The sequence below is a fragment of the Amblyomma americanum genome, chromosome 3 (genome assembly GCF_052857255.1).
Source record: "Amblyomma americanum isolate KBUSLIRL-KWMA chromosome 3, ASM5285725v1, whole genome shotgun sequence".
Lineage (NCBI taxonomy): Eukaryota > Metazoa > Arthropoda > Arachnida > Ixodida > Ixodidae > Amblyomma > Amblyomma americanum.
Genome location: NC_135499.1, coordinates 44,290,001 through 44,314,586, shown reverse-complemented (window position 1 = coordinate 44,314,586; position 24,586 = coordinate 44,290,001). Strand labels below are relative to the sequence as shown.

At 48.5% G+C, this 24,586-nt stretch overlaps 1 protein-coding gene and 1 pseudogene across 1 annotated transcript in view; both read left to right on the top strand.

Annotated features, from left to right (window-relative positions):
• Nucleotides 1–24,586, top strand: part of LOC144124558 (heat shock protein 60A-like) — a 42,346-nt gene that overhangs the window by 9,579 nt on the left and 8,181 nt on the right. Inside the window, exons 4-6 of the mRNA XM_077657305.1 lie at nucleotides 4,067–4,329; nucleotides 15,008–15,371; nucleotides 19,736–20,071. Of these exons, the coding sequence (XP_077513431.1) occupies nucleotides 4,067–4,329; nucleotides 15,008–15,371; nucleotides 19,736–20,071 (963 nt within the window). The remainder of the gene's footprint in view (nucleotides 1–4,066; nucleotides 4,330–15,007; nucleotides 15,372–19,735; nucleotides 20,072–24,586) is intronic.
• Nucleotides 16,935–18,219, top strand: LOC144124559 (uncharacterized; annotated as a pseudogene).

Genomic DNA, 24,586 nt, shown 5'->3' with positions numbered 1-24,586 from the left:
AGTGTCGCTGTGGCGAACGCCCTCAATTATGGCTTCATCACTCAGCTCCTCGGAAGAAAGGAACTTCCTGTTCCTAGACAGTGGCCATGCTCATGTCGATTGCAGCGCACAAGCACGAGTGAAAAAAACCAGGGCAAACGTGCTGCTGCTGTTGCCAGGCTGCTGCGTCCTTTGGCGATGGATTGGTTGCGGCTCTGGCTTGGAAGAAAACAGGAACTTGCACCTGTGCCTTGTCGCAAGGCAGCCAGCCCGATTGTCATCACCACCAAGCAATGGCGGTCTTCATGTGCTTTTGAATGAGTGGTTCAATTGGCTCCAGCGAAAGTTTGGTCAAACAAAGCAGCGTGGACCTACGGAAGTACACAGATGGGCGGCGATATGCTTGTTTTATTGCAAGATAGATTTTTTAAACCCAGCTTTGCATAGCAAAAATTTCGTTGAAGTGGAAGCGTGCCCTAAAAATGGTTCGTTGTGATGAGAAATTTGTTCCATTACTTTCTATGGCGTGCTGACGGGGAATTGGAATTATTTCATTGAAGTGGCATTCGTTTTAGCGGGGTTCAACTGTATCCCGATTCCCCTTCAAGTGGCCATAGGGTGCAACGCTTTGGCTGACTTGAAATATTAAACCAATTTTGTCATCTGTCCCGATTTAACGAACCTTTTCTCAAAAAACAAATGTGAAAAAGTTAATTTTCGGTCTATTTTCTAGAGAACAGCCCAAAATTTACTGCTGCAAGCCGATGGCCGCATCGCGGAGCGTTTTCGTCTCGCTTTTACCAATCTGTGTGGCGCAATACGACACAGCCGGTCTGGGGGAGAGCGAGTGCTTGTCGCAAGCGCGCGGCTGCGAAAATCAGATAATTTTGAGTTAAGTTCACCAGATGACGCTAGGGGTAAAAAAGTTTCGTGTCGCATGCCATAGATGGCACTGTAGCAGTTTCTTCTGTTATTCTGCGGATATTACCCCATGCTTTCGGCCTTCTTTCTCTTTCCGTTTTCCTTTGCGAATGTTGTGTTGGCTGTGTCGTGTTTGCCAAGCTAAGCTTGTTAGGCCTACTGTCATGCTAGCTGTGCTGAAGCGCGAGACGGAGATCGACGTTTTCCTGGCAGTTGAGATGGCGGCGGCGGCTTGGTGAGCAATGAAGCAATCGGTAATTGTGAACTGCTTCAGGGCTGCCGGCTTCGATACGCTAGGCTCTGAAGCTGCTGAAGCTGCACCGGACTGCGCGAGTGCCGTGCACGAGCACAAAGATGCCTGGGAGTATCTACGTTCAGTGGATAAAGTGCCCATAGAAATAAGTTTCAACGACTACGTGGGCGCCGACGCAAACGCAGTCACAACGGAAGTTTTGGATGACGCCGGTCTCTTTCCGCGTGGAGGGAGAGGCGGCCGAAGATGCTGACGACGACGATCACGAACATGGTGATCACGAAGCTCCCGTGTTGACACAGGGTCAAGTGGTGGATGCCCTTGACCTGCTGCGGCAGTTTGTTGGAACACATGAGGGGACCGAAGACGCGCTGGATGCACTTAAGACTTGTGAGAAATCCATGCGGCCATTGCTTACGAATTGCACACAAGCAAAGATTAGTGACTTTTTAGCTGACAAATAAGTTTGTAGTTCCCTGGGGCCCTTCTTGTGGTAATAATTTGTTTCTTTTCATAAGTGCCTGCGGTGTCGGTCGTCTCCGTGGGCCGCAGTTTCATTTTCGGCGTATTTACGCTTCGCAAATATGATGCTGCGGTAGCTTTCTGGATGCAGCTGTAGCACCATATAATCGATTGTATTGAATTAGGTGACTGAGGAATGCATCACTCGATTTAAAAAAGTTTCCGATTTAACGCAATAATTTGCGGCTTCTCTCAACTTCGTTACACCGAGTTTTAACTGTAACTCAAGAACGAAGTGACAAATTCCCTTCAAAAGAGACATTCCAGCCATTGGTGTGGATCTATTGCCGTAGCACTGTGGCTAGTCTCCTTGTGCCTGACAGCCTAACTTTGCAGGGGCCTGGCTGCTGCAGAAGGAATGAGAATGGATTGAAGGTGGACCTTAGCATGATGGCAGTTGGCTGGAGGGCCTCCTTCGCGGGGCATCTGCCATTTCCCACTTCATGCTTGTTTTGTCAGACTGTGGTGTCGTGTGCCAGTACAGCAAAACGTCGTTGATGCGCTTCCGGTCCATACCGAAAATCATGGGCATTAAAACTGTCCCCTAAAGTTGCACTGTATTTCTCTCATTAAATGTGTTCCCATGTAACACTGTTCATTCAAATTTTCGACAAATGGTGGCCATATAATATATTTGGTCACAAACTGCACGTGTGCAACAAAGGAAACTGGGGGCACACAACATGAAAAGCTGGAATGCAGCGGCAGGTACCTGCCGTGGTGGCTTCTCAGCAATGTCTAGATGCGAAGGGGCAAAGCACCTATACAAGCAAGGAAAAATGCATCTGTTTTGTCACAGTGTCCGGGGCAGACTATTGACGCATATGAGAACTATACAATCATGGTTTATGCATGAGGGGTCTTGGTCTGCGGAACTCGGAATGAAAAGCAAGAATGCTGTGACAGTCGGCCCCCAGTGCTTACAGTATGGTGCATTTTTATTGTGAAGACTTCAAAAAATTTTCCCGCCTCAGCTGCTGGCTCGTTTGCAGTGAAACTGCACACAGAGCTTGCGTATTATGGTAACTTTTGTATCGTAGCAAGTTCGACAATGGTACTTACTTAGGTGAGCCGTGCATGATGCAAAAACATAATTGCCTGCGTCGAGATCGGCGAATCGAAACCTGCAAACACCGCTTTTTCTCTGAAGGGTGCAGTGGCATCATTTGTTTTCTGCAGTGGAAAGTGTCACGACAAGGCGCTGAGGCGAGTAGGCCCTTTGATTACACAATTTTGGCCGTTTCGTCTGCTTCAACTTAAGCGCTTCCAACATTTTCGGCTAACTGAGCGGAAAAAAAGATATCAGAACTGATTTAACGAGGCTTAACCTTTCAAATATTGTTTGATCTCTTTTTCTGCGGAGTGACTTTATCCAATTCAGCTCATATCATCTGCTTTCATGACTCTCCGAACGCATTGGAGGGTGACAGCAGAAAACAGATGGCACCACTGCTACCCTTCAGCGAAAAAAACGGCGTTTGTGGGTTTCGGTTCGCCGCTCTCGACGCAGGCAATTATGTTTTTGCATCATGCACGGCTCAACTAAGTAAGTACAGTTGTCAAACTTGCTACGATACAAAAGTTACCGTAATTCGCAAGCTCTGTGAGCAGTTTCACAGCAAACGAGACAGCAGTTGAGGCAGGGAAATTTTTTGAGTCTTCACGATAAACATGCACAATACCGTATTTGAAAGGGAAGGAAGCTCCTAAAATAATGAGGCGATTTTGGCTACTTTTGCTGCTGCTGCTGTTGACGGACGGGATATGTTGTGAGGTGCCTTCCTTGCCTAAGACAGTGCAAATGTGATCCAAAGCCTGCGATCATTAGGAGTGTTCAGACCTTCCGCCAAGAAATGCTAATGGCTGTATTGATGCACTTATATTGTCAATAAATGCTTTTGTACTTGATTCAACATTTGAATTTTGTAAAAATTAGGCTGTTTGGATCATATTTTTTCCCGGAAAGTACGCTTTTTCACTCTTTTCTTTTTCTAGAAACGTATTGACGAGGTTTTTGCTGTGCCGGTGGCTAGTGTGACTTTTCTGTGAGGAATCTTCAGTTATCACAGGAAAAATTCCTTCTCTTGGGGAAAGAGGCATTAAGCCCCACCTGTATATCTTGGTGTTGTTGTGCTGTTGACTTCTGTGCGTTTTTTGCTCATAGCTTGAACCACTGGAATCTGTAATTTACAGATTAAGTGTGAGAAGCAGTTGTGAGTGTGTGTGTGCGTGTGGCTGGAACTTGCGCTGTCGTTTTCTATGAAGGTTGGGTTGGTGCAGCTGTTTCCGAGTGGCTGATACTCGCAGACATGCTCATTGTTGCCGCACTTGGGGGTTCCACAAGAGTGGCGTATGCTCAGGTTTGTATGTGCTCCTCGTGGGTTGGTGCAGGATGGCAAGACCCTCAACGATGAGCTGGAGGTGATCGAGGGCATGAAGTTTGACCGGGGCTACATCTCGCCCTACTTCATCAACACTGCCAAGGGGGCCAAGGTGGAGTTCCAAGACGCTCTGCTGCTGCTGAGCGAGAAGAAGATCTCGAGTGTGCAGTCAATCATCCCTGCACTGGAGTTGGCCAACTCCCAGCGCCGGCCCCTGGTCATTGTGGCCGAGGATGTCGATGGCGAGGCGCTCAGCACCCTCGTGCTCAACAGGTGCCACAACCTTTTGGTCTCGCCACTTGTGCTGGCATCTTCATGTGATTGCTTTTATGCTGGGATTAAGGTGCGTGCTTAGGTACTGGGTTCGTGTGTGGCTCCTTTGTCCTAGATCTAGTGCGCTGTGTAATGTCAAAGGTCAACAGCTGAGACCTGCTGTGGGAGCACCATTAAAGGGGTTGAGGCATCAAATTTTGAGGCTATAAAAAGCTTCCTACAGCCTTCTCTGTATGTAAGGCCACCCACGGCGAAATATTGGATGCCACAAATGCTTAAAATATATTTTAATTCAGCTCCAAAGAGTCCTTAAATGTTTTTTGCTCACGATCGAGACTTATCTCTAGCGCTTTAGTTTGTCGTTGAGCTGTGGGAATGGTGTCAGTGAATGCTAATATCACAGCACAGTAACGTGACAAACTATGAACTGTGGTGCGTGACATCGGCCAGGCGCTGATTTGGCGACTGAGCGGTCGGTGAGCTGATCAGCAAATATGCCGTTGCTGACGCACCAACCGGCATCAGAATCTGCGGCCGAGCGAAACTCACTTCAATGAGATGACTATAGTTGCTCTTGTCTACACCTTCTCCGTACTACGAAAATGCGAAACAAGCGACGACATTTCATATGATCACCCTTTGACTCACCAGCGTTACGAATAGGTCTAGCGAGTCCGCAGGGGTTCGTATGTGCAATGTCGACGATTGTGGAGAGCAAGTTCACAAGCTCTATGAAACGAGCAGTGCCGGCAACTGATGGTCAGTGCTACAAAACTGCGTTGACAGGAATATGAAGTGGCCTGGCCGCATGCACTGCACTAACCAGGTTGCTCTTTGAATTCGCTACCGGGGCTTTAAGGGGGGACGCTAGTCTTTGTGATAAAAAAATGATGAAAAAATTGATTTTTAAATTTTGTCACAGTTGGACGCACGGCATCATTTTCTATCTTATTGCCATGTTTGGTCGCCTGAAACTGCATATTTTTCACAAAATCGCTGATTAAAGATGAAATCTCGACAGAACTGCTCGCGAAAAAACATCTCAAAATGCCTATTTTGCGGCGTCTGTCGCATGAGAAGCACCCTTTGCAGCGCTGCAATCTTGGTCTCGTTTGAAAGAGGAAGGCCTGAGCTTTCTTTTCCCGCCTAAACGAAAGGCCGATCATGATTCGCAGGCAAGAACAAGACTGAAAACAAAGAAATTCAGCCATACTATTGGCTATATGCGGTCACAAGGCAAAATCGACGTCTCCTATTGGCCGGCGCCATTTTCTTCGGACGCTCGATGCTTGCATGGGTGACGCCATTTTGAAAATACCACCATGTAGAAACCATACCGGAAATTCCACAGCGTACACAAATTCGGCAAGAAACGAAGAAAACGTTGCAGAAAAAATGCCAAAGACGCGAGTTCGTTGCCAGCGATGCCGACCAGCCGCAACTGTGAGCCAGAACATCAACCGGTGGATGAACCGACCTTTGCAACCGTTCCTCCGTTCGCCTCGGGTGCGGCGCACGTCGTAGCGACATTGGAAAGCTGCGAAGAGCTGGATGATGGTCTCATCGCACAAGCAAGGATTTCAAGAAAAGAGAGTGACGTGCCGGAGCGCGAATCGACGGTCGTGACGGATGCTTTCACGCTGAGTGCGGCGTGTGCCTTCGACACGGAGCAACCCTCGGACTCGGGCGAGATCGGCAATCAGCGGCAGCGGGTTCAAGTCGACACTACGTTTTTATCCGTGCTGATCACGAGCAGTTACAGAAGGATTCCGACGATAAAATCGCGAGCCTAACAGCGATTTCTGCTAGCCACAGGAAGATGCGGGCGCTTGGGACAGAATGCACAGCTGACGACCCGCCAGCGTCTGCAGCTACCTACACTATCGTCGATTTGGCGGCGATCAACAAACTGCTCCAAAATACTGTGTGCCGGGCCTGTGGTGGGGACGTTGCCGTCACGAAAAACTGCACGGAGTATGGGATTGCTGTGAAATTGTGCATGGAGTGCCCCAATTGTGGAAGTATCGCCAGTGAATGGAGCTCTCGGCGGGCAGACGGCAATGCGAAGTGCAGGCCGTTTGAAGTGAATATTCTCGTAGCTCGTGCTATGCAGAGAACTGATAACGGCCAGACTGCCCTCAATGACATTTTTGCAGCAATGGGTGTGTCCCATAGGGGTCTACACCATAAGAGTTATCAGGGCTATTTGAAAACTAAGTTGAACCCAGCAGCAACAAGGGCTGCAGAAAAGATGCTTGCCAGCTGTGCCTTATCAGTGAAGGGTTTATACAAGGAGCTGTGCTTTGACAGCCCTGGGAATGTGGCTGTCTGTTTTGATGGCACGTGGCTGACCAGGGGTCACACATCCCATATAGGCGTGGGCACAGTGATTGAACTCTTTTCTGGTTATGGTTTGGATTATGTGTTTCTGTCCAACTTTTGTGCAGGCTGCACACGTGCACCACCAAAGGAAGACCCAGAATATGAAACCTGGTTGTCTAACCATGACTGCCAGAAAAAAACCGACAGTAAATCGGGGCACATGGAAGTTGAAGTCACTCTTTTTGAGCGTTTGCTTTCACGTCATGGCCTGCGCTACACAGTCATGCTTTGTGACGGTGAGAGCCGGTCATTCAACGCCATTCAAGTAGCTAACGTATATGGATACATACCATTCAGAAAAGAAGACTGTGTTAACCATGTTAAGAAGCACATGGGGACTGCATTGCGCAACATCGTGAACAAGCACAAAGGCAGAGGTGAATCGCTTAGTGGAAGAGGCCGCCTGACAGGGGACCTCATTGAGAAGCTTTCAAAATATTATAGCTGGGCCCTGAAGTCCAATGTAGGTGATGTGGACAGCATGCAGCAGGTGGTAATGGCTACTTATTACCATGTTACTTCTACAGACATGCTGTCTGAGCATAGTCTGTGTCCAAGTGGCCCCGACTCTTGGTGTAAGCACAACGCTGCTGCTGCCAGAGGAGAAACGCCGCCTAACCACACTTACAATCTCCCTGACAATGTAAAAAAGGCACTGCGCCCGGTGTATGAGCGGCCATCTGAGAAGGAGCTGCTGAAACGCTGCCAAAGGGGCAAAACTGAAAATCCGAATGAGTCCTTGCACTCTGTTATTTGGTCACTCATTTCTAAGGACAAGCATTCCTCGTTGTTTGCCGTAGAGTCTGCAGTGGCTGAAGCAGTGATGCGCTTTAATTCTGGAATAAAGCAAGCATCTACACATATCCTTCAAGAATTGCACTTAGTGGAGAACTGCACCAGCTCTAAGAGAGCAAAAGAAAAGGACTCTCGAAGATTGACAAGCGCCGAGAGAAAACGTGAATCCTCGGACACATTTTTGCAGTCGGCAAAGCGATGCCAGCGACAAAAGCACGATGCAGATTACTCGCCAGGTGCCTTCTAGGCTATTTGTTTTCAAGATTAAAGCATGTTAATGTGTTTACTATGATTAAATGTGTTGCAATTAGTTTTTTGTTTTTCTCAGTTTTATTTTTTTTTAGTCACCGTACCAACTTCTGACAAGGTTTACTTGGCTTCCATTCAACCGATTTTGACCATGTTTGCGTTGTTTGCTGCTTGCAATAAAACCATCAAACATAAGCTTAGCTAGCTGTGAAGTTTTGGAAAACAGTTAGAATATAGCGTTGTTTTCTCAGCTTTCTGTATGTGAATTTCAAAGAGCTGTAACTTTGGTTCTAGAAGAGATAAAACCGTAAAACTACTCTTATTGCAAACCTTTATGAGAGTAGAATCTACTGGAATAAAGTTTGGTTAGATGGATGCAGCCAATTTTTTCAAAATGTCAGAAAACTATGACTGATATTTTTAATTACCAAATAATGGCAGTATTTACAAAAAAAAGAGACCACATTTGAAATCAGGACACTGAAATGCGTCAGCCCTGAAGTTTTCGTTTGGCTAAGATTAATAATAAAATTTTTTTTTTCTAAGACCCTCTTCCCTCCTTTAAGGGAGGACGCGGGTCTTGAAATCGCGAAAAATGGTCAAAAATGGCAATTTTCAAAAATTGCGATTTTGAAGTCTTTAATGTCCCAACTATGCCTCTACAAAATATTTTAGCTGAATTCCAACTCAAAGTATGAAAAAAACGGCAATTTAGAAACGTCGGTGAGCTGAAATTGAACGCCAAGCGCGAAGGTTTGCCCCATTTTCAAGCTGCCGTAGCTCCGCGCGACGCGAACCGATCGGCGCCATCTTGGTCTTGTTTGAAAGCTGGTTTCCCGCTCTCCAATTTGGCGCCTCTCGGCAAGCTGTAGACCCTCGCACAGCGGAGCTATCAGCACCCGTTCGCAAGGGGGAAAGCGTCGCGAGACAGCCGCCGATTGGGTAAAACGGGCGCTCCTCGAGGCGCAGCCCTCTGATTGGCCGTGACGCATGCTTTGCCCCCCGCGGCCGCGTTGTACGGCTCCTTCCCGTCGTCTGCTTTCGCCTGCACGCCCGTCATTTTTCGTGCTCCTCTTTGTTTCTTAGTAGTTTTCGTTCTGCCGTTTTCCTTATCGTTATTGTAGATATTTTGGCTCTTGAATCGCTTCTTTTAGCCTCGAATTTCGTGCTGTTGCGTGTATTTGCCTGCCTGGTGTCTTTGTTCCGTGTGTCACGATGGCCCGAGACGCGCGCTTGAAATTAAGCACGCGAAAAGCAGTCGGCAAAAAGAGACGCGCATGGAATCAGTAGAGCGCTGCATCGTCGAGAACTGCAGCTTCGGTGATGCCGCAAGCTGCTGTACCCTCGGTGGATGCGGCTGGACTGAGCTCGCCAACAACAGCTTCGCCGGTGGACGCGGCTGAACAAACCCTGTTGACGCCAGCATCGCCGGTGGACGCGGCTGGACAATGCCGATCGCCGTCAACTTCGGTGTTACCGCAAGTCTCTGCAGTGCCGGTGGATGTGCCTGGACTAAGCCCGTGGAAAATATCGACTTTTGATACGCTGCAAGCCGCTTCGAATTCCGTGTCGTCTGAAGCGGCGGAGCCGCTGACCTAAGCCTAACATCGACTTCGGCGTTTGCGCACGCCGCTTCGGGCAGACGGACGCGGCTGAACCGAGCTCGCGTGCTCAACGCTTCGACAAGCACGCGCAGCGCGGACCTTGGCAGCGCGCCAAGCCGCTGCCGCCGCTGAAAACATCATTTGTTTTTTTATATATATTTCGAGGAGAGCTCCTGGGGGGGGGGCTCTGCGAACTTGGCAGAGCGCCAAGACGTTGTGCGCTCTAAGCTGAAGCTTGAACATTCGCATTAGACACTCCTCACTGTCCTGTTTCTAACCTCGCAAGAAGCAGTTTCTTGCTTCAACCAAGGAATGGCAACAACCAGCAGAGCTGTTGCAGCACAGCTTGGTTACAGGCCTGGGAGCTGCCTCATTGGTAGGAGCCTTGAAAAAGATAAACAGAGGCTGTGCAGGTCTGATAAGGGTCACAACAATGCTGAAAAGGTGAAGAAGAGGATGGCCAAGAAGCACAAGCCTGACAGCACCCAGGACTACTGCCCAGGACTTTTGTGAATGTGTGGCAGATTCAAAGAAAATAGCAAGTGAATTTCTGAGCTTTTTTTTGTCAAGTGCCAATGCAATACAGAGGTTTTCATAATCTTTACATGAACAGATTGCTGCAAATTTGGTGTTATTGTGTTCAGCAATGACTGGGCGGCATGCTAAAGCATTAAATTTTTCCATATGATCAGTAAACAAAAATGGCAGAGTAAGCAAAACTTTGAATGCAATTTTCTCAGCTTTGCTTTTTCGATCAAATGCCTTTGCCTTACGGAACTTTTCATAATGTTTGCATCGACTGATTTTATTGAAGTAGGTATCATTGTTTTCAGCAACACCTCAGCTACATCCTAAAGCTTTCCAATTTTCATTAAACCCAATAGACTAGCAATTAGGTCAGATGTAAGCTAATTACTCCCACATTGTTTTTTTTTTTCCTACTTTGTTATTCATTCATGACCTATGTGATGACTTTTTAAAAATTTCTTTAGCTTTAGGATGTGCAATGGGCCCTTAAGAATGACAGCATTACTTTAAAACTAGTTTTTTTAATTAAGAAATCACCATAATGGCCCGTAAGAAAAGACCTAAGTGGCATAAATTATTTTGCCATATCTTCATTTCTAGATGAGATATATAAAATCTGAATATATATGTGGGATTAGCACTCAAAGATATATCTGCATGCCAATTTTCAGGAAGATATGTTAAGAAATAAAAAAAGTTTTCAAGACCCTCATCCCCCCTTAACACCATTGGAGCGGAGAGGTTGAGCGCCACAAAAGTGGGGGTGGAGTACGATGAAGTGTGAGGAACAGTGGATAAGTGTGAGGAACAGTGGCTCGGGTTGGAGCGATGACGGCTTGCAAGTGATGTTCGTGGTTGTTGACTTTAGTTATGTCCACCTGTGTGCATTGTGCTCACAGTCGGTGACCCAAGGCAACAAGCCTTGCCTGTCAACAAAGCATAATCCCCTCTCAGCCACACTGTTAGTTTGTATTGCTGAGAATGGCAACGCTGCTGGGCCAAAGAATGTGGCCCAAAGAATTTCAGAGATGCATTGCCAAGGGGAAGGCAAAAAAGGACTGCACAAAAGAAAAGAAATTCTCTGAACTTGAGTTTATAGTTCCTTTAAGGCCTACCGATTGTAAGTCGACCTATTTTTTGAAATTTAAAAACCCGAAGGGGGGGGGGGGGGGTCGACTTAAAATCAAAACCAAAGCGTCGCACCATAAATAAAGGAGAGACAAACAAGATATTAGGCATGCTACAGAGTGATTGTATTTTTGCTGCGCGCCTCCATCGCTCTTGGTGCTGGTCTTGAGCAGTTGCTATGTCAGCGTGCAGAAGCGGCATCCTTACCCCGCGCTTGGCGGCTGATGGTGGCTGTTGATAAACAGCAAACGAGCTCAAGCCCACTCCCCATTTGTGGCTGCAGATTGCGACTGCTGATAAATGGCGGTGGTTTGATAATGCATTCGCATTCTACTCTTGGTAGGCATCATCCAGGTCTTTTTACTTTCAACCGCGACTGGGCGCTCAAGGGAGCGTTGATAGTTGATGGGAGGGCCACTGTTCCAATCGCGGTGGCACCGCCACTCGGAACCACAGCGGCGCCGGGGAGTGTCCATAGCCGACGGAAGAGCCGACGCGCTCTCATTTGACTAATGCCGGCCGTGTTTCACAAGTTTTTAATGTAGTGCTTCACCAGTAGTCATTTGTGCTCCAGGTCTGGTAAGCGACCGGCGCTCATTCACTGCTATGCTCAAGATGGTTGTCATTCTTTACACCGAAGAAATGAACTGTGCGCCGGGTTGCAAGTTCGACGTTTGCAACGGGTGATACAGGTGTGGCAACTGCAGCGAGGAAAAATTTTCAGCTGTTCCATGCGATGTCGTGATGTGGCTGTTTGCGAAGTGCGGGATTTAGCTGCGCGAAGATGTTAGAACAACGAGCTGTGGGACCGCAGCAGCAATCACGACGGCAACGCTAGGGAAGGACGATGCCGCAAGTGTGGACAAGTAGTCCAGTGACTACAGTAAAACCTCGTTAATTCGAAATCGCTTAATTCGAACTTCCGGTTAATTCGAACTGACAGCCGGGTCCCGGCAAAGCCCTGTGTATTTCAATGGGTCAAAAAAACTCCCGATAATTCGAATATGCCGGTATCCACGTCGGTTAATTCGAACTAGGCGCCGATGGCTGGCATTGCTCCTCGCATATAGAAGTCACCTCGTAGCAAATACAATGCGCTGAAAATTAAACAAAAATGCAGAATGATGAGAAAAAAAATAAGCCAGCACGCACGAGGTGAGACGTGAATTTCGTTGCCCGAACCAACCCTCCGGTGCATGCCGTAGCAGGTTTTCGCAGCCGGAGCGTCAAAGCATTGGCTTGTCTATTTTTGGCTGACGCGTGGTCGCGTGGGTAGCCACCCTACCGCGGGCGCCGCCTATGCTCCGGCCACGGTGGCTCCGGCGCAAGCCGTTGCAGGTTTCCGCTGCGCCGAGGCGGTCGTGACCATTGGAGACGCACGCGACCATGGAGGAAGGAAGTACTCAAGAGAGGTGGTTACGTCACATTTTTTTGAAGCCGCGCTTTTTTTCTGATGGAAATAAACGTTTCAATCAAGCGGGCCTCCCCTCGCCGTTCCGCCGCTTCCCTCTACTTGGGCGCCGTCCCAGCGCGCCTGCCCATGCAGCAGACGACGCCGCTGTGCCCAGCGTTCTATTGGCTGCGCCGTCGGCTAAACTCTCCCAGTAGCCCTTGCGAGAACGCGTGACTTCCGGTACCCTTTTATTGTGCAGCTCGGGAAGCGAAGACTCTTTCCTTTCCTTCATCCTGCACGCAGCACCCGGCCCCTCTTGCGCCTAGTCTTTGTTGCCGCGGTGTCTAGTGAAGTATGTGTTGCGTGATATTCCTCGTTTGTTTGGTATCTCGCTGGTGACGTCTCATCGACTGTGGCAATCATGGCAAAACGAGGAAGGTACTCCGCAAAGGATTTGAAGACGAAGGTGGAGATATTACAGGAGGTCGAACGTGGTCTCCTAACAAAGACAGCGATCGCAGAGAAGTTTGCAGTCAAGAAAAGCACGCTGTCCACATACCTCAAGAACAAGGACTCGATCTTCAATGCGTATCAAAAGGAGATGGAGCCCTCGCGGAAACGACTAAGAACATCGGCTCATCCAGAGATGGAGGATGCTGTAATGGCATGGATTAAGGACGTTCGCAGCAGGAACATTCCGCTAAGTGGACCAATAATTGCCGCAAAGGCAGTGGACTTCGCCAGCCAGATGGGCATAAGTGACTTCAGCGCGTCGGAAGGCTGGTTGTCGCGTTTCAAGGCCCGTCACGGACTTACGTTTAAAAGCGTTTGTGGAGAGGCAGCCGCAGTCTATGAAGAAACGTGTCAAAATTGGATCTCAGGTCAACTAAAGGACTACCTTGCCGATTACTCGCTCAGCGATGTGTTCAATGCAGATGAAACCGCGCTTTATTTTAAGTTGCTGCCGAACAAGAATGGCGACACGTGTTCAGGCGGGAAGAGAAGCAAGGAAAGAGTGACGGTGTTGGTGTGCGCAAACGCGACTGGCACGGAACGGTGCCGCTTGCTAGTTATAGGCAAAGCAGCGAAGCCCCGCTGCTTTAAAGGGCTAAAAACTCTCCCTGTTAATTATACTTTCAACAGAAAGTCGTGGATGACGCGAGCAATTTTCACGGATTGGCTGCGCACACTCGACAGGAAGTTCGCGGCACAGAACAGGAATGTTCTGTTGTTCGTCGACAACTGTTCAGCCCATTGCGACATCAGCGGACTGAAGGCGATCCGTCTGGCATTTCTGCCGAAAAACACTACGGCTGTGCTGCAGCCTATGGACCTTGGGGTTATTAAAAACCTCAAAACACTGTACAGGCGCCACCTCCTAGAGCGGATTCTTGTGTGTATGGACAGCGGCAAATCGTACGACGTCAGTCTCCTCGGAGCCTGCCACATGCTGGCAACATCGTGGAATGCTGTCAAGGCGGACACAGTCGCGAACTGTTACCGAAAGTGCGGCTTCATTGAAGGCCCAGAAGCCTGCAGCACGGCAGAGCTGGATGCTCAGTGTGATGACTCCGTCGCGCTGCACCCTGCCTACGCTGCTTTATCGGAGGGTGTTGACTTCCAGAGCTTCGTAGACGTTGACAGCGGCGTGGAGACATCGGGGCCGTTAAGCGATGCCGAGATTATTGAAGCGGCCTGCGGTGACCAGATGCCGCACAACTCGGGCGCGGCGAGCACAGCTGACAGCGACGACGAGTCCGACGGAGGCGACGATTCATTGCCACCCCCGAGTGCATGTGAAACAGCGTCGGCACTCGATCTGGCTGCGCGCTACTTCTCCGCCGATGATAATTCGGATGCTGCGTTGGAGCTGTTGGGCAAGTTGCAGACGATGCTTGTCGAGTCACGGCAAAGAAAACGAAAACAAATGCGCATCACCGATTATTTTTCTCTTTGATATGCTTTGCCAATCTGCTGTTAACAAACATGTTTTTGAAGCATAGTGTCATATTTAATCATTAAGCTTGCTGCTTACGCGAATGCATTTTGATGTTAGCTCCAACCGCATAAACAAATTAACTTTATTTCCTTCGACATTCAGGCTCTATGATTTTAATTCGCGCAATCGCCCGCCGCAAATGTGTAGTAGCGCGTAGTAAGAGATAGCGATCTCAGATATGCCTGTTTTAGCTTCGGCCCGTGCTGCCGGGCGTGATGGCCGCTTTTTTTAGCGCCCCGCTCGTTAATTCAAACTCCGCTTAATTCGAACAATTTTCCGGTCCCCCTCGAGTTCGAATTAACGAGGTTTTACTGTATTACATTTTCGTTTTGGAATGTGCCCACGGGTGCAGCTGCGCACGGCAGCCGATAGCAGCTGGCATAAGCGGAGGCCGCAGGATAGTGCTGTCGCAATCTATTATTAAATGCCAAGCGTAAACGACCTCCCAAGTTTTTTTTTTCTGAAATGTGATGTGGGGGGGTCGACTTAGAATCGTGTAAATGCACTAAATGAAGGGCTTAAATGCACTTCGTGATGACTCCGCATGATGTGGCAAGTGGTGTGGTGGTGCGATGACCAACAATATGGATGTGTGCGCAGGCTGAAGGTGGGCCTGCAGGTGGCGGCAGTGAAGGCCCCTGGCTTTGGGGACAACCGTAAGGCAACACTGCAGGACCTGGCGGTAGCCACAGGCGCCCTCGTGTTTGGGGACGAGGCCAACCTGGTGAAGCTGGAGGATGTGCAGGCCTCCGACCTGGGCCAGGCCGGTGAGGTGCTCATCACCAAGGATGACACGCTGCTGCTCAAGGGCAAGGGCAAGAAGGAAGATGTTGACCGCCGGGTGGCCCAGATCCGTGACGAGATTGAGCTCAGCAACTCGGAGTATGAAAAGGAGAAGCTGGGTGAGCGGCTGGCCCGCCTCGCCAGTGGTGTGGCTGTGCTGCGTGTCGGTGGATCCAGCGAGGTGTGTACACAATAGCTTACTATCCGTCTCAACTATGAAATGGCTGTGTTGGGATCGGTCAGTCTAGAGGAACCAGTGCAGTAAAACCTCGTTAAAATGCTCCAATCACGGACATTAAAATTGTTCCATAGAGTTGCACACAGTGCTTGTGTGCAAAGGGGCGAAGCATCTGAAAATGATAAGGTAGCAATTTTGGTTACTCTCGTCACTACCGTCGACGGACTGAATGCGTTGCTAATTTCCTTCCGCACTAAAAACAGCGCTAACGCAGACTTAATTAGCGATCACCGGAGTACGATCTGTTCAGCCCTTGTGCCAAGAAATGCCAATCGACATTTTTATGAAGTGAAATTGTAAATAAATGTCTTTTTACCTCGTTCAACAGTTACATTTCTCAAAATCAGGCGGTTTGGATCATATGTTTTCCCGGATAATATGTTTTTTCTCGCAATTAAGGGGAGACGCGGGTCGAAAAATCGGCATTATTTTGAAAATTTTCAATTTTCTGTTTTCGCTTGTTTTATCATCTTTGAACATCCTACTTTCATGCACCAAAATATGAAAGTAAGATTTGTACGAGAAGTTAGTTAAAAACGTGTCTAAATGACCCGCGGTGACCGAAAAAGTCGCGCGTGCTGCCCAATTTCGGCCATCTTTGAGCTGCCGCCACTCATGGCAGCGGCGCCGGCCGCCATTGCGGCCACTTGCAAAAATTAGGCTAAGCCTTCTTCTATCGACTGGCATCTCCGTCAGTTTCGTATTTTCACGAGAAAATATAAAGAAAACGCTTTTTTCCCGCGTCTGCGGAGCGCTCCTGTTGTTGTCACGTGACACGAACCCGAGGCCGCCATTGGCTGTCGCCGTGTAGTGGAGCCACCCCCGCACTTTCGTATCCGCTCGCGTTGCATCGCCTAGCACAGCTATCGAGCATTTGTTTGCATTATCGGAAGTTTTCGACGATGGACAACGAGAAGAAGCGTAACTTTCGCCTCCGCAAGAGCCGGACTGCGCGCCCCTACAAGGGTAAGCGCAAGCAAAAGCGAAGGTGAGCCACGAACGAACGCGACAGAAGCTGCAAGCCCCCTACGCCAGCAGAACGGGCAGGATGGCAGCATGTCATCCAGCGCTGCTGAGTCAAGGCCGTTTGATTTTATCAGTGACGCTTTTGACTTCGTGAGCGAGGAAAAAAAGTTGGCAGCGTTCCAGGATGACGAGGCAGCGGAGAGCAGAACTGGTGCAAGCGTCGTTATCTGCGAAGTTGAAGCGCTGACAAGGCTTGTTAGGGAAGTGCCTACTCGTGGTGGTTGACGTAGAAAACAAGCGGAAAGGCCTTGCTTCTTTCCTGGAGCTCAGGTGAGCAAATGAAGCATGCCCGGCAGCAGCAATTTCTGCTGTGTATACGTCCCGTCCCGAGACACCCAGAGCCGTGAAGGCAGCGACGCTGAGCGCTGCAGTGGAAGCCCCCGCGATAGTTTCGCTACCAACGTGAAAGCGGTGCTCGCTGCGCGTTCTATAGGCGTCGGGCACAATCAGCTGACGAGGTTTTGTGGCGTTCTTGGCCTACAAAAGCCACTTCACCATAAGACATTCCAAAACATAGCGAAGAAAATACACATCGCCGCCACCAAAGCAGCAGCCGCCAATCTTGCAGAAGCAAGACGGATAACTGCATTGGAGACTGCTGAGACTGACGTTGCGTTGCGGTCATGTTTGATGGAACCTGGCAGAAGCGTGGGCACAAGAGCCACAATGGTGTTGGCACTGCCATTCCTGTGGACACTGGCCTTTGCCTAGACTTCGAAGTGCTGACCAACTACTGCCACGGCTGTAGCAGCCACAAAGCACTTGGTGAAGAAGAGGATGAAGTATGGAAGGCCTTTCATTCTCCTGTGTGTGAAAAAAATGTTGAGTGCTCATCGCATGCAATGGAAACAGAAGCAGCACTACGCATCTGGAGCAGGACGCAGTCCTACAACATGCGGTTCACCACATTTCTTGGTGATGGTGACAGCAAGGCATATGCTGCAGTTTCTGACGCACAGGTTTATGGACCGACGGCAGTGACCAAAGAAGACTGCACAAACCACGTTTCTAAACGTCTTGGCACTGCACTAAGGAAGTTGAAGACACCACTGCCACGTGGGCAGAAACTTGGTGAGAAGGCCATCCAGAAATTGCAAAACTATTATCAGATTGCAATAACAAGCAACCGGGGCAGTGTAAGAGGCATGTACTGTGCAATCTGGGCGTCCTACCCCCATTCGTGCTCCAGCAATGGTGCAAGCAGCCACAGGTTTTGCTCTGATGGGAATGAGTCTTGGTGCAGGCAGAAGAGAGCCCAAGCTCTGGGAGAACCAGCTCCGGACCACACCCCCCTCCTAACCAAAGCCCAAGGAAAAGCAGTGCTGCCAATATACAAACGCTTGACTCGAAACTGCTTACCCGCTGTTTGCGAGGGAAGACTCAGAACGCTGCTGAATCCCTCAACAGCAAGATTTGGATGCTGTGTCCAAAGAGCCGATTCGCATCACGGACTGCAGTGGAGACAGCCACTGCCATTGCAGTCCTGTGGTTCAACAGGGGCCACTCCAGCTTCGAAAAGGTGCTAGAAGAACTGGGAATCCTCCCTTCTAAGCAGCTGGTCAGACTCAGCTTGGAAAGTGACCAGAGCAGAGTTAAAAAGATGTCTGCCAAGCTGACTGCTGAAGCAAAGTCTCATCGCCGCAGCCAGGTGAAGCGAGCACGCACTGAGGACTCCGTTCGCAAGAACCGTGAGGGCCAAACATATGCTGCAGGAGAGTTCTAATCTTGTGGGCTAGTGGCCAACATGTTAAACTATATTGCCACCAAGTTTTATGTGATTTAAGACAAAATTTTGGCCTCCAACATACAAATGAACTTTCAATTGAGTTTTTCTTAAATTGGTGTTTTTGCCTGTTTTTAAAGTTTGTGCACACAATTTTTTCCTCTTGTACTTCTTGGATCACAATGAAATTTTGCACAGATGTTCCTTGGGGTGCATAGAGTGTGGAAATCTAGTTTATATAATTAGGCTTACCATATTTTTATTAGAGCATCATACCAACAGACTGAAGTACAAAAGGAAATGACACCCTAATTTTCATGAATTTTTTGGCTGAAAAAGATGCAGACAAATATAATTTCACCTAGATTTCAACATTCTGCAGCTTGTAATGAACTACCCAGGATGTTTTAAAATTCTCTGTAATAATGATTACTAATAAAAATTGTGTGCACAAAAAAGGAGCTAATTATACATTTCATTGAGAATAAAAATTGAACTTCTATAGTTATCAAAAAACTGATTACATATTTAAAAACAGAAGCTCAATTTATGCCAGCTGTGCAAATTTCAGCCCTCTAACTTCATAATTAAAAAAAAAGTTTTTTCGAGGAGCCTCTCCCCTTAAAAAAACATATCAACGAGGTTTTACTGTAGTTGGATGCAGCAAAGCTTATGTTCGGACTTTCTGTGGAGGTGGTCTCACAGGTGGCTCCAATACAAAAGGGAACAGTTGTCAGACGAGAACTTTGGTTTAGTGCAGATATGTCCCCTTTCATACTCTAGCTAGCTGTACGTACTGTGGGAAGCAAAAGGCGTGTGCGCCATCGAGCTTTACCCAAACTGCACTTTTCAATGAGCAAAAGCAGGAGCACGACGGATGAATTGAGGAAACTAATCTGCCTGCAGTGGTCTATCTGTTCGTTGTCTCCATGTCAGGTGTGGCTGTGATGTGTGAAGTGTGATGCATTCTTTTGGAAGCCTGAATGGAGTACACCACTTCGCTCCCAACAGTATGTGGCTGGAGAGCCTTGTGTGCACTAAGGACCCTGGTTTTGTGGGAAAGCAGGTTAAATTTCTTTTAAAAGGCAAAAGCAGTCATGTTGAGGTCATTGTTTTTTAAATGTGGAGTCTCTGAAAAAGGCTGAGTTTTTGGTGCATAACAAATGGCTGCATTGAGGGCACACATTCATTTGGAAATTTGTAAAAAAAAAATAAATTCTCAGTTTTCTGGTTTTAATAATACTTGGAAAAAAAAAACCAGTAATGTGCATCTCCTCAAATGGAGATATCTCAGTGTAATGCAATTTTCTGGGTTAAGTGATCTTTTAATTGGCACCTGAAATTAAATTTTTATTTCTATCCTGTAGATTTTTTGCGAGAAATTGGTTTCCACAAAGGGGCAGTTGGCTTTCTTTCTGGTATAGCCTGTAGTGGGGCTGGTCAGTTTAATTTTAGTAGAAGGTGCTCATGTGCTTCTGCAGTGAGCGTTTGAGCTTCATTTTGCCATTGCAAGGATCAACTGGCGTGCCATCTTGTCATTGTGGTGTGTGCTGTTCAGGTGGAGGTGAACGAGAAGAAGGATCGGGTGAATGACGCCCTCAATGCGACGCGGGCCGCCGTGGAAGAAGGCATTGTGCCCGGTGGCGGCACGGCTCTCCTGCGCTGCCTGCCAGCCCTGGAGGCCATCCAGGTGGACAATGAGGATCAGCGCACGGGTGTGGGCATTGTGCGCAAGGCGCTCAAGCAGCCCTGCATGCAGATTGCCCAGAACGCAGGCGTCGACGCTGCCGTTGTAGTCCAGAAGGTGGTTGAAGGCAAGGACGACTTCGGCTATGATGCTATGCGCAATGAGTATGTCCAGATGATCGAGGCCGGCATCATTGACCCGACCAAGGTGGGTGGTGCTGCAGGCTCACATGATGCCCAAAAATAGTGGGCACAGTCGATCCCAGATACTTCAAACTCAAAATAGTTCGATGAATCAGTAATTCGGTGCTTGAAACACTACAGACGATAAGATTATATATAACCTGCTAGAGTAAACGCTTGTTTTAATTTGAACTGCCATGTCAGTCTCGGCCAAAGCCCATTCAAGTCTAATGGCTTTGGGTGCTCGCTAATTCAGGCTCTGTACGTCTTGCGCCAATTAATTTGAATGGGCTCCTGAAGGGAGGCCGCCTCCAGGTATGACCGGCTGGCAAGCGATTATCAAAATAGCCCTACTCAACAGCTGAGTTACATGCTGCCGATTCGCTCATGCACATCTGACGTGCGCACGACAGCAGGCACAACTAGAATGGACGGCCCGTCGCCATGAACTGTCCAGCTACAGTAAAAGCTCGTTAATTCGACACTGACGGGACCGCGAAAAATTGTCGAATTAACCGAATGTCGAAATATCGAATGAACCACAAAAAACATGAAATTTGCCCCAGCATGACATACCTTTATTTGGCAAAGAAGTTTGTTATCGTCGTCTGCTTTTTCGGGCGAATTTGAGCGGCTACAATAGCTCTAACAGCTGCCAGATGCTCCGCGGCACGCGAATCATCCGGAATTTGTTCACAGAAGTCTTCCAGCACGGACAAGGCTTCTGCAGAAGGAGAGGCAGACGCTCTGTTCCCGTCATGTTGGCGGCAAGTAGCACAGTGACCCTTTCTTTGCTTCTTTTCCCTGCTGTGCAGGGTCACCTTTAAAGGTGATCGTCTTATCCGGGAGTGCTTTAAAGAAAAGCGCTGTTTCGTCGGCGTTAAATATATTCAGAGCGTCGTACGCAGCTAGGTGTTCACGAAGCCCTGTGATCCGCCACTCCTCGATCCTGTCTTCGTCCACGGATGCTCTTTCGCCACACACACTCTTAAAAGTCAGATTGTGACGGCTTCTGAAGCGAGCAAGCCAACCTTCAGAAGCTTTGAACTCTTCAAGGTTCATTTTTGTGGCGAACCTTTCAGCCTGGGCACAAATTAATGGCCCACTCACAGGGAGGTAGGCCTCACGTGCGTTTCTAAACAATCGCATTACGGCTTCTTCGAGTTCCGGGTGGACCGCAGTCCGCAGTCGTTTCTTTTTGTCACCGTAGGCTTCACTGTCAAACGCCTCCATAATGCTGTTTTCATTCTTCACGTAAGTGGCCAAGGTGGTTCTTTTAACATCATACTTGACCATCACGTCAGAGCGTGAAACACCATCCTTCAGCACCTTCAATATTTCCACTTTCGTGGCTAGGTCCTTCGCCTGGTTGTACTTCGGCCGCTTTGCCGGTGTCGCCATCGGAGCAGGACGCGATGGCGAGGCGCGCAGGCACGGCGTGCTACGCACTCGAAAACAGCACAGTAAACACGCTGGCAAAGCACGCAATATCCAGAAAAGGCGTGTTAGGGTTCAATAACCGCGATCGTAGCAGCAAGAAACACGGGGCGACGACGACACACGCCAAAACGAGACTTGCTGAAGATAAGGTTAACACGACGACTGAGCACGACTGCAAGAGGCAACGAAGCACAAAGAAAGACACCGGGCGCTTCGGCCACTGCTAACCTTGCTTCCCTCACCCTCTCTCGCACTGCTGATGACGATGACCGTACGGATGGCCTACGCTACATTCTTTTTTTCCAACTTTACAGTAGCGCCGCTCTTGGCGGGCCGTGGAACTAGGTCGAATTAACCGATGGGCGGTAAAATTTGTCCGAATTAACGAGAGTTTTGCCCCATAGACTCCTATATATAATTGTAGGGACCATGCGTGCAAGTCGAATTATCCGATTGTCTGAATTAACGGGGGTCGAATTAACGAGCTTTCACTGTACCTAGTTTCAGTTCTGCTTTTCTGAGCTTCGTGCCTGTGCACAGAGATGGTGGCTTGACCAGCCAGCATCAGCGAGCCAACTTAACTCAGCTGAGCACAGTTTCAGATGCTCATTGGTGCATTGCTGGTTTCACCTTTCCCTCTTTTTCTTTTTCCTCACTACTGTGCCGTTTCCTTTGCCTCTGTCCGTGCAGTTTCTAAGTTCTTCCAGTGTGCCCAAAACTGTGCGCTCGTCACGTGCCGTTTGCTGTTTGTGCAGTCAAGCCTCTTCACACACAATGGTGCCGCTTATGACGGATGTGAAGCCGTTGTAATGTAGTTCCACCGCACCATGAAGGATGCTGAAAGCTGTTATGATTTTGGAGCAGTTCTGCTTCTGTGCTTCTAACCATATGCATGCAGTAAAGAATTGATGGAAGCATGAAAAGTGATCACTGCAGTGCTGTCTTTATCTCAGAATCTGGCATCTGGCACAAAATAGCTAAATAAATATAACAGCTTCCACAAAACTCGTTAAAAAAATTCTTGCTGGAGGATAATTATGAAGCGGCAGCCTTTAACATCCCTGATGTATCGCAGCTTTATTGCGAGCCCCTTTCTGGGGCTCTTTAACCACTTTGCCAGGAGGGGTATGAGGACTACCAAGGATCAATTAATATAAAGCAAAGGATGGCCTTATGCATATATGGGAATTAACCCATTACATTATCACGTCATACCCTTAAGGCGGAGCTGAAGCGTTCGCTCCAGTCTTTTTTTTTCTAGTGCACAGTTGTCCTTTGTGCTTGAGCTGGACTTGTTATAAGCACGTTTTCGCAATTCCCACTACAGTCGATGACTGAAAATTGGACTCCTGATTTTTCGGACATGCTTGATTATTCAGACTTTTTCGCGGCACCGCGACACGGCCCATAGAGCCAATGTATAAGAGCGCCTGTAATTTCGGACGCACCGCAACTGACTGCTCCATTTCTCGGACCTCGTTTGCACTTGCTGCCAGTACCCAAGCCGCCGTATAATGCGTACAGTGGGACCTCATTAATTCAAACTGCAGGAGAGATCGAAAACTTGATCACATAAAACGAAATTCAAGCTTAAGGGGGGATGTGGGGATCGGAACAAACTTTTTCATTTTTTAACTTAGAGTGATGAAATTTGGCAGACAGGTTTGAAATAGCATCAAACAGACAGCTACAAAGTTTCACAATAATATCTTCAGTAGTTTTTATTTTATCATTATTTATATATTGCTCACATGTTGCTTGCTCGTGGAAAGCCTAGCGTGACAGCAAAATGGGTTATGGGTCTGTAAATGTTTTTAATAGTTACTAAGAAGTATAGTCTAAGTCAAGATTCTCTTGATTTCTTTTTAAATTTCTCAGCTCTTCTTCTAAACAACATAGTATGCACCTTCCCTTTATGTTTAGAATGTATCATGCTCCAATTATTGTGTAATAAAAAATGGTGAGCCTAAATGGTAAATCTGAGACTGTCTTGACATAAGGCACACTTCAGCAATTGCAACAAAACAAACAGGATTAAAATCCGTGCTCCCATTGCCGTGCTATGCTTTCCACGAGTGAGGTGATAAGCCCAAAACAAACTTTTGAGAAAACAAGCCTCAAAGTTCCATACTGGCACACACTGTCTAGAATGCTCCTGCATTGTAAAATTTGGTGTCCTTGGCAGCAGGTGACTTCTTAGCCCTCTTAGCAACAGAGGGCAACTTGAACAAGCATAAACTCCTCTTCTGGAGGTGCGGGAATGGCATTTTCCTGTGAGCCAGTCAGCCCGAGCTTGCGCTCCATTGCTGAAACCGCGCGAAGCGATTTGCGAACTCTCGACGCTTGCAGTTCTGCAGTTTCCGCGAACACAAATCGTGTTTTCAGGTGAGCTTGAATAGTGTGACGTTCACTGGGTGAACAGTCAACACTGCGATGAGCGGCAAGGACGGCCGCCGGTGCATCCGCGGCAGCGAGCGTGCGCCCGCGTTGCAGCTCCGTCGAAGCGCCGGAACTCGTCAATGGCATGGGACTGCCTTCACTGGCGGTTGTTGGCTGCGGAGACATCTCGGCGTTGAACGACTCGCCGTGGAAGCGCGTCTCTGATGCTCTGCAGGCTGCAAGCCCACTCCGTGATCTGTGCTGGACGAACTTGCGACGGGACGCTCGCGTATGGCGGGACGCTCGCGTACGGCGAGACTCACTGGCATGTCGATCGTCACCAGTGAAGTAACACTGCGCCCGCGCTTCAACGGCGAAAGATCATGGTTCGTCTCACTATCGCTGGCTGGTGCTCGACTCGGCGCAAGATCCCACAGCACGTTGGGCGAGAGATCGCACAGCACGTTGGGCGCGTACTCCGCAGATTCTGAACGGACGCTCGGCTCGGCCGAACCACCTGCTGACATCGCCGCTTCTTCCATTCTGTGACGGGCTTGCGTTTCCGCTTCACGTAGGCATGCTTCGCCCGGTACTTCTTTTCGAACGTGCGCGGATCCATTGCACGTGGTCGAAGTCCTCGAAACACAAGAGAAGGAAAGGCCAGAAAGGCTTCCCAGCAACGGACGAAAGCAGACGCTCCTTGCCTCAGCCGCCATTATGC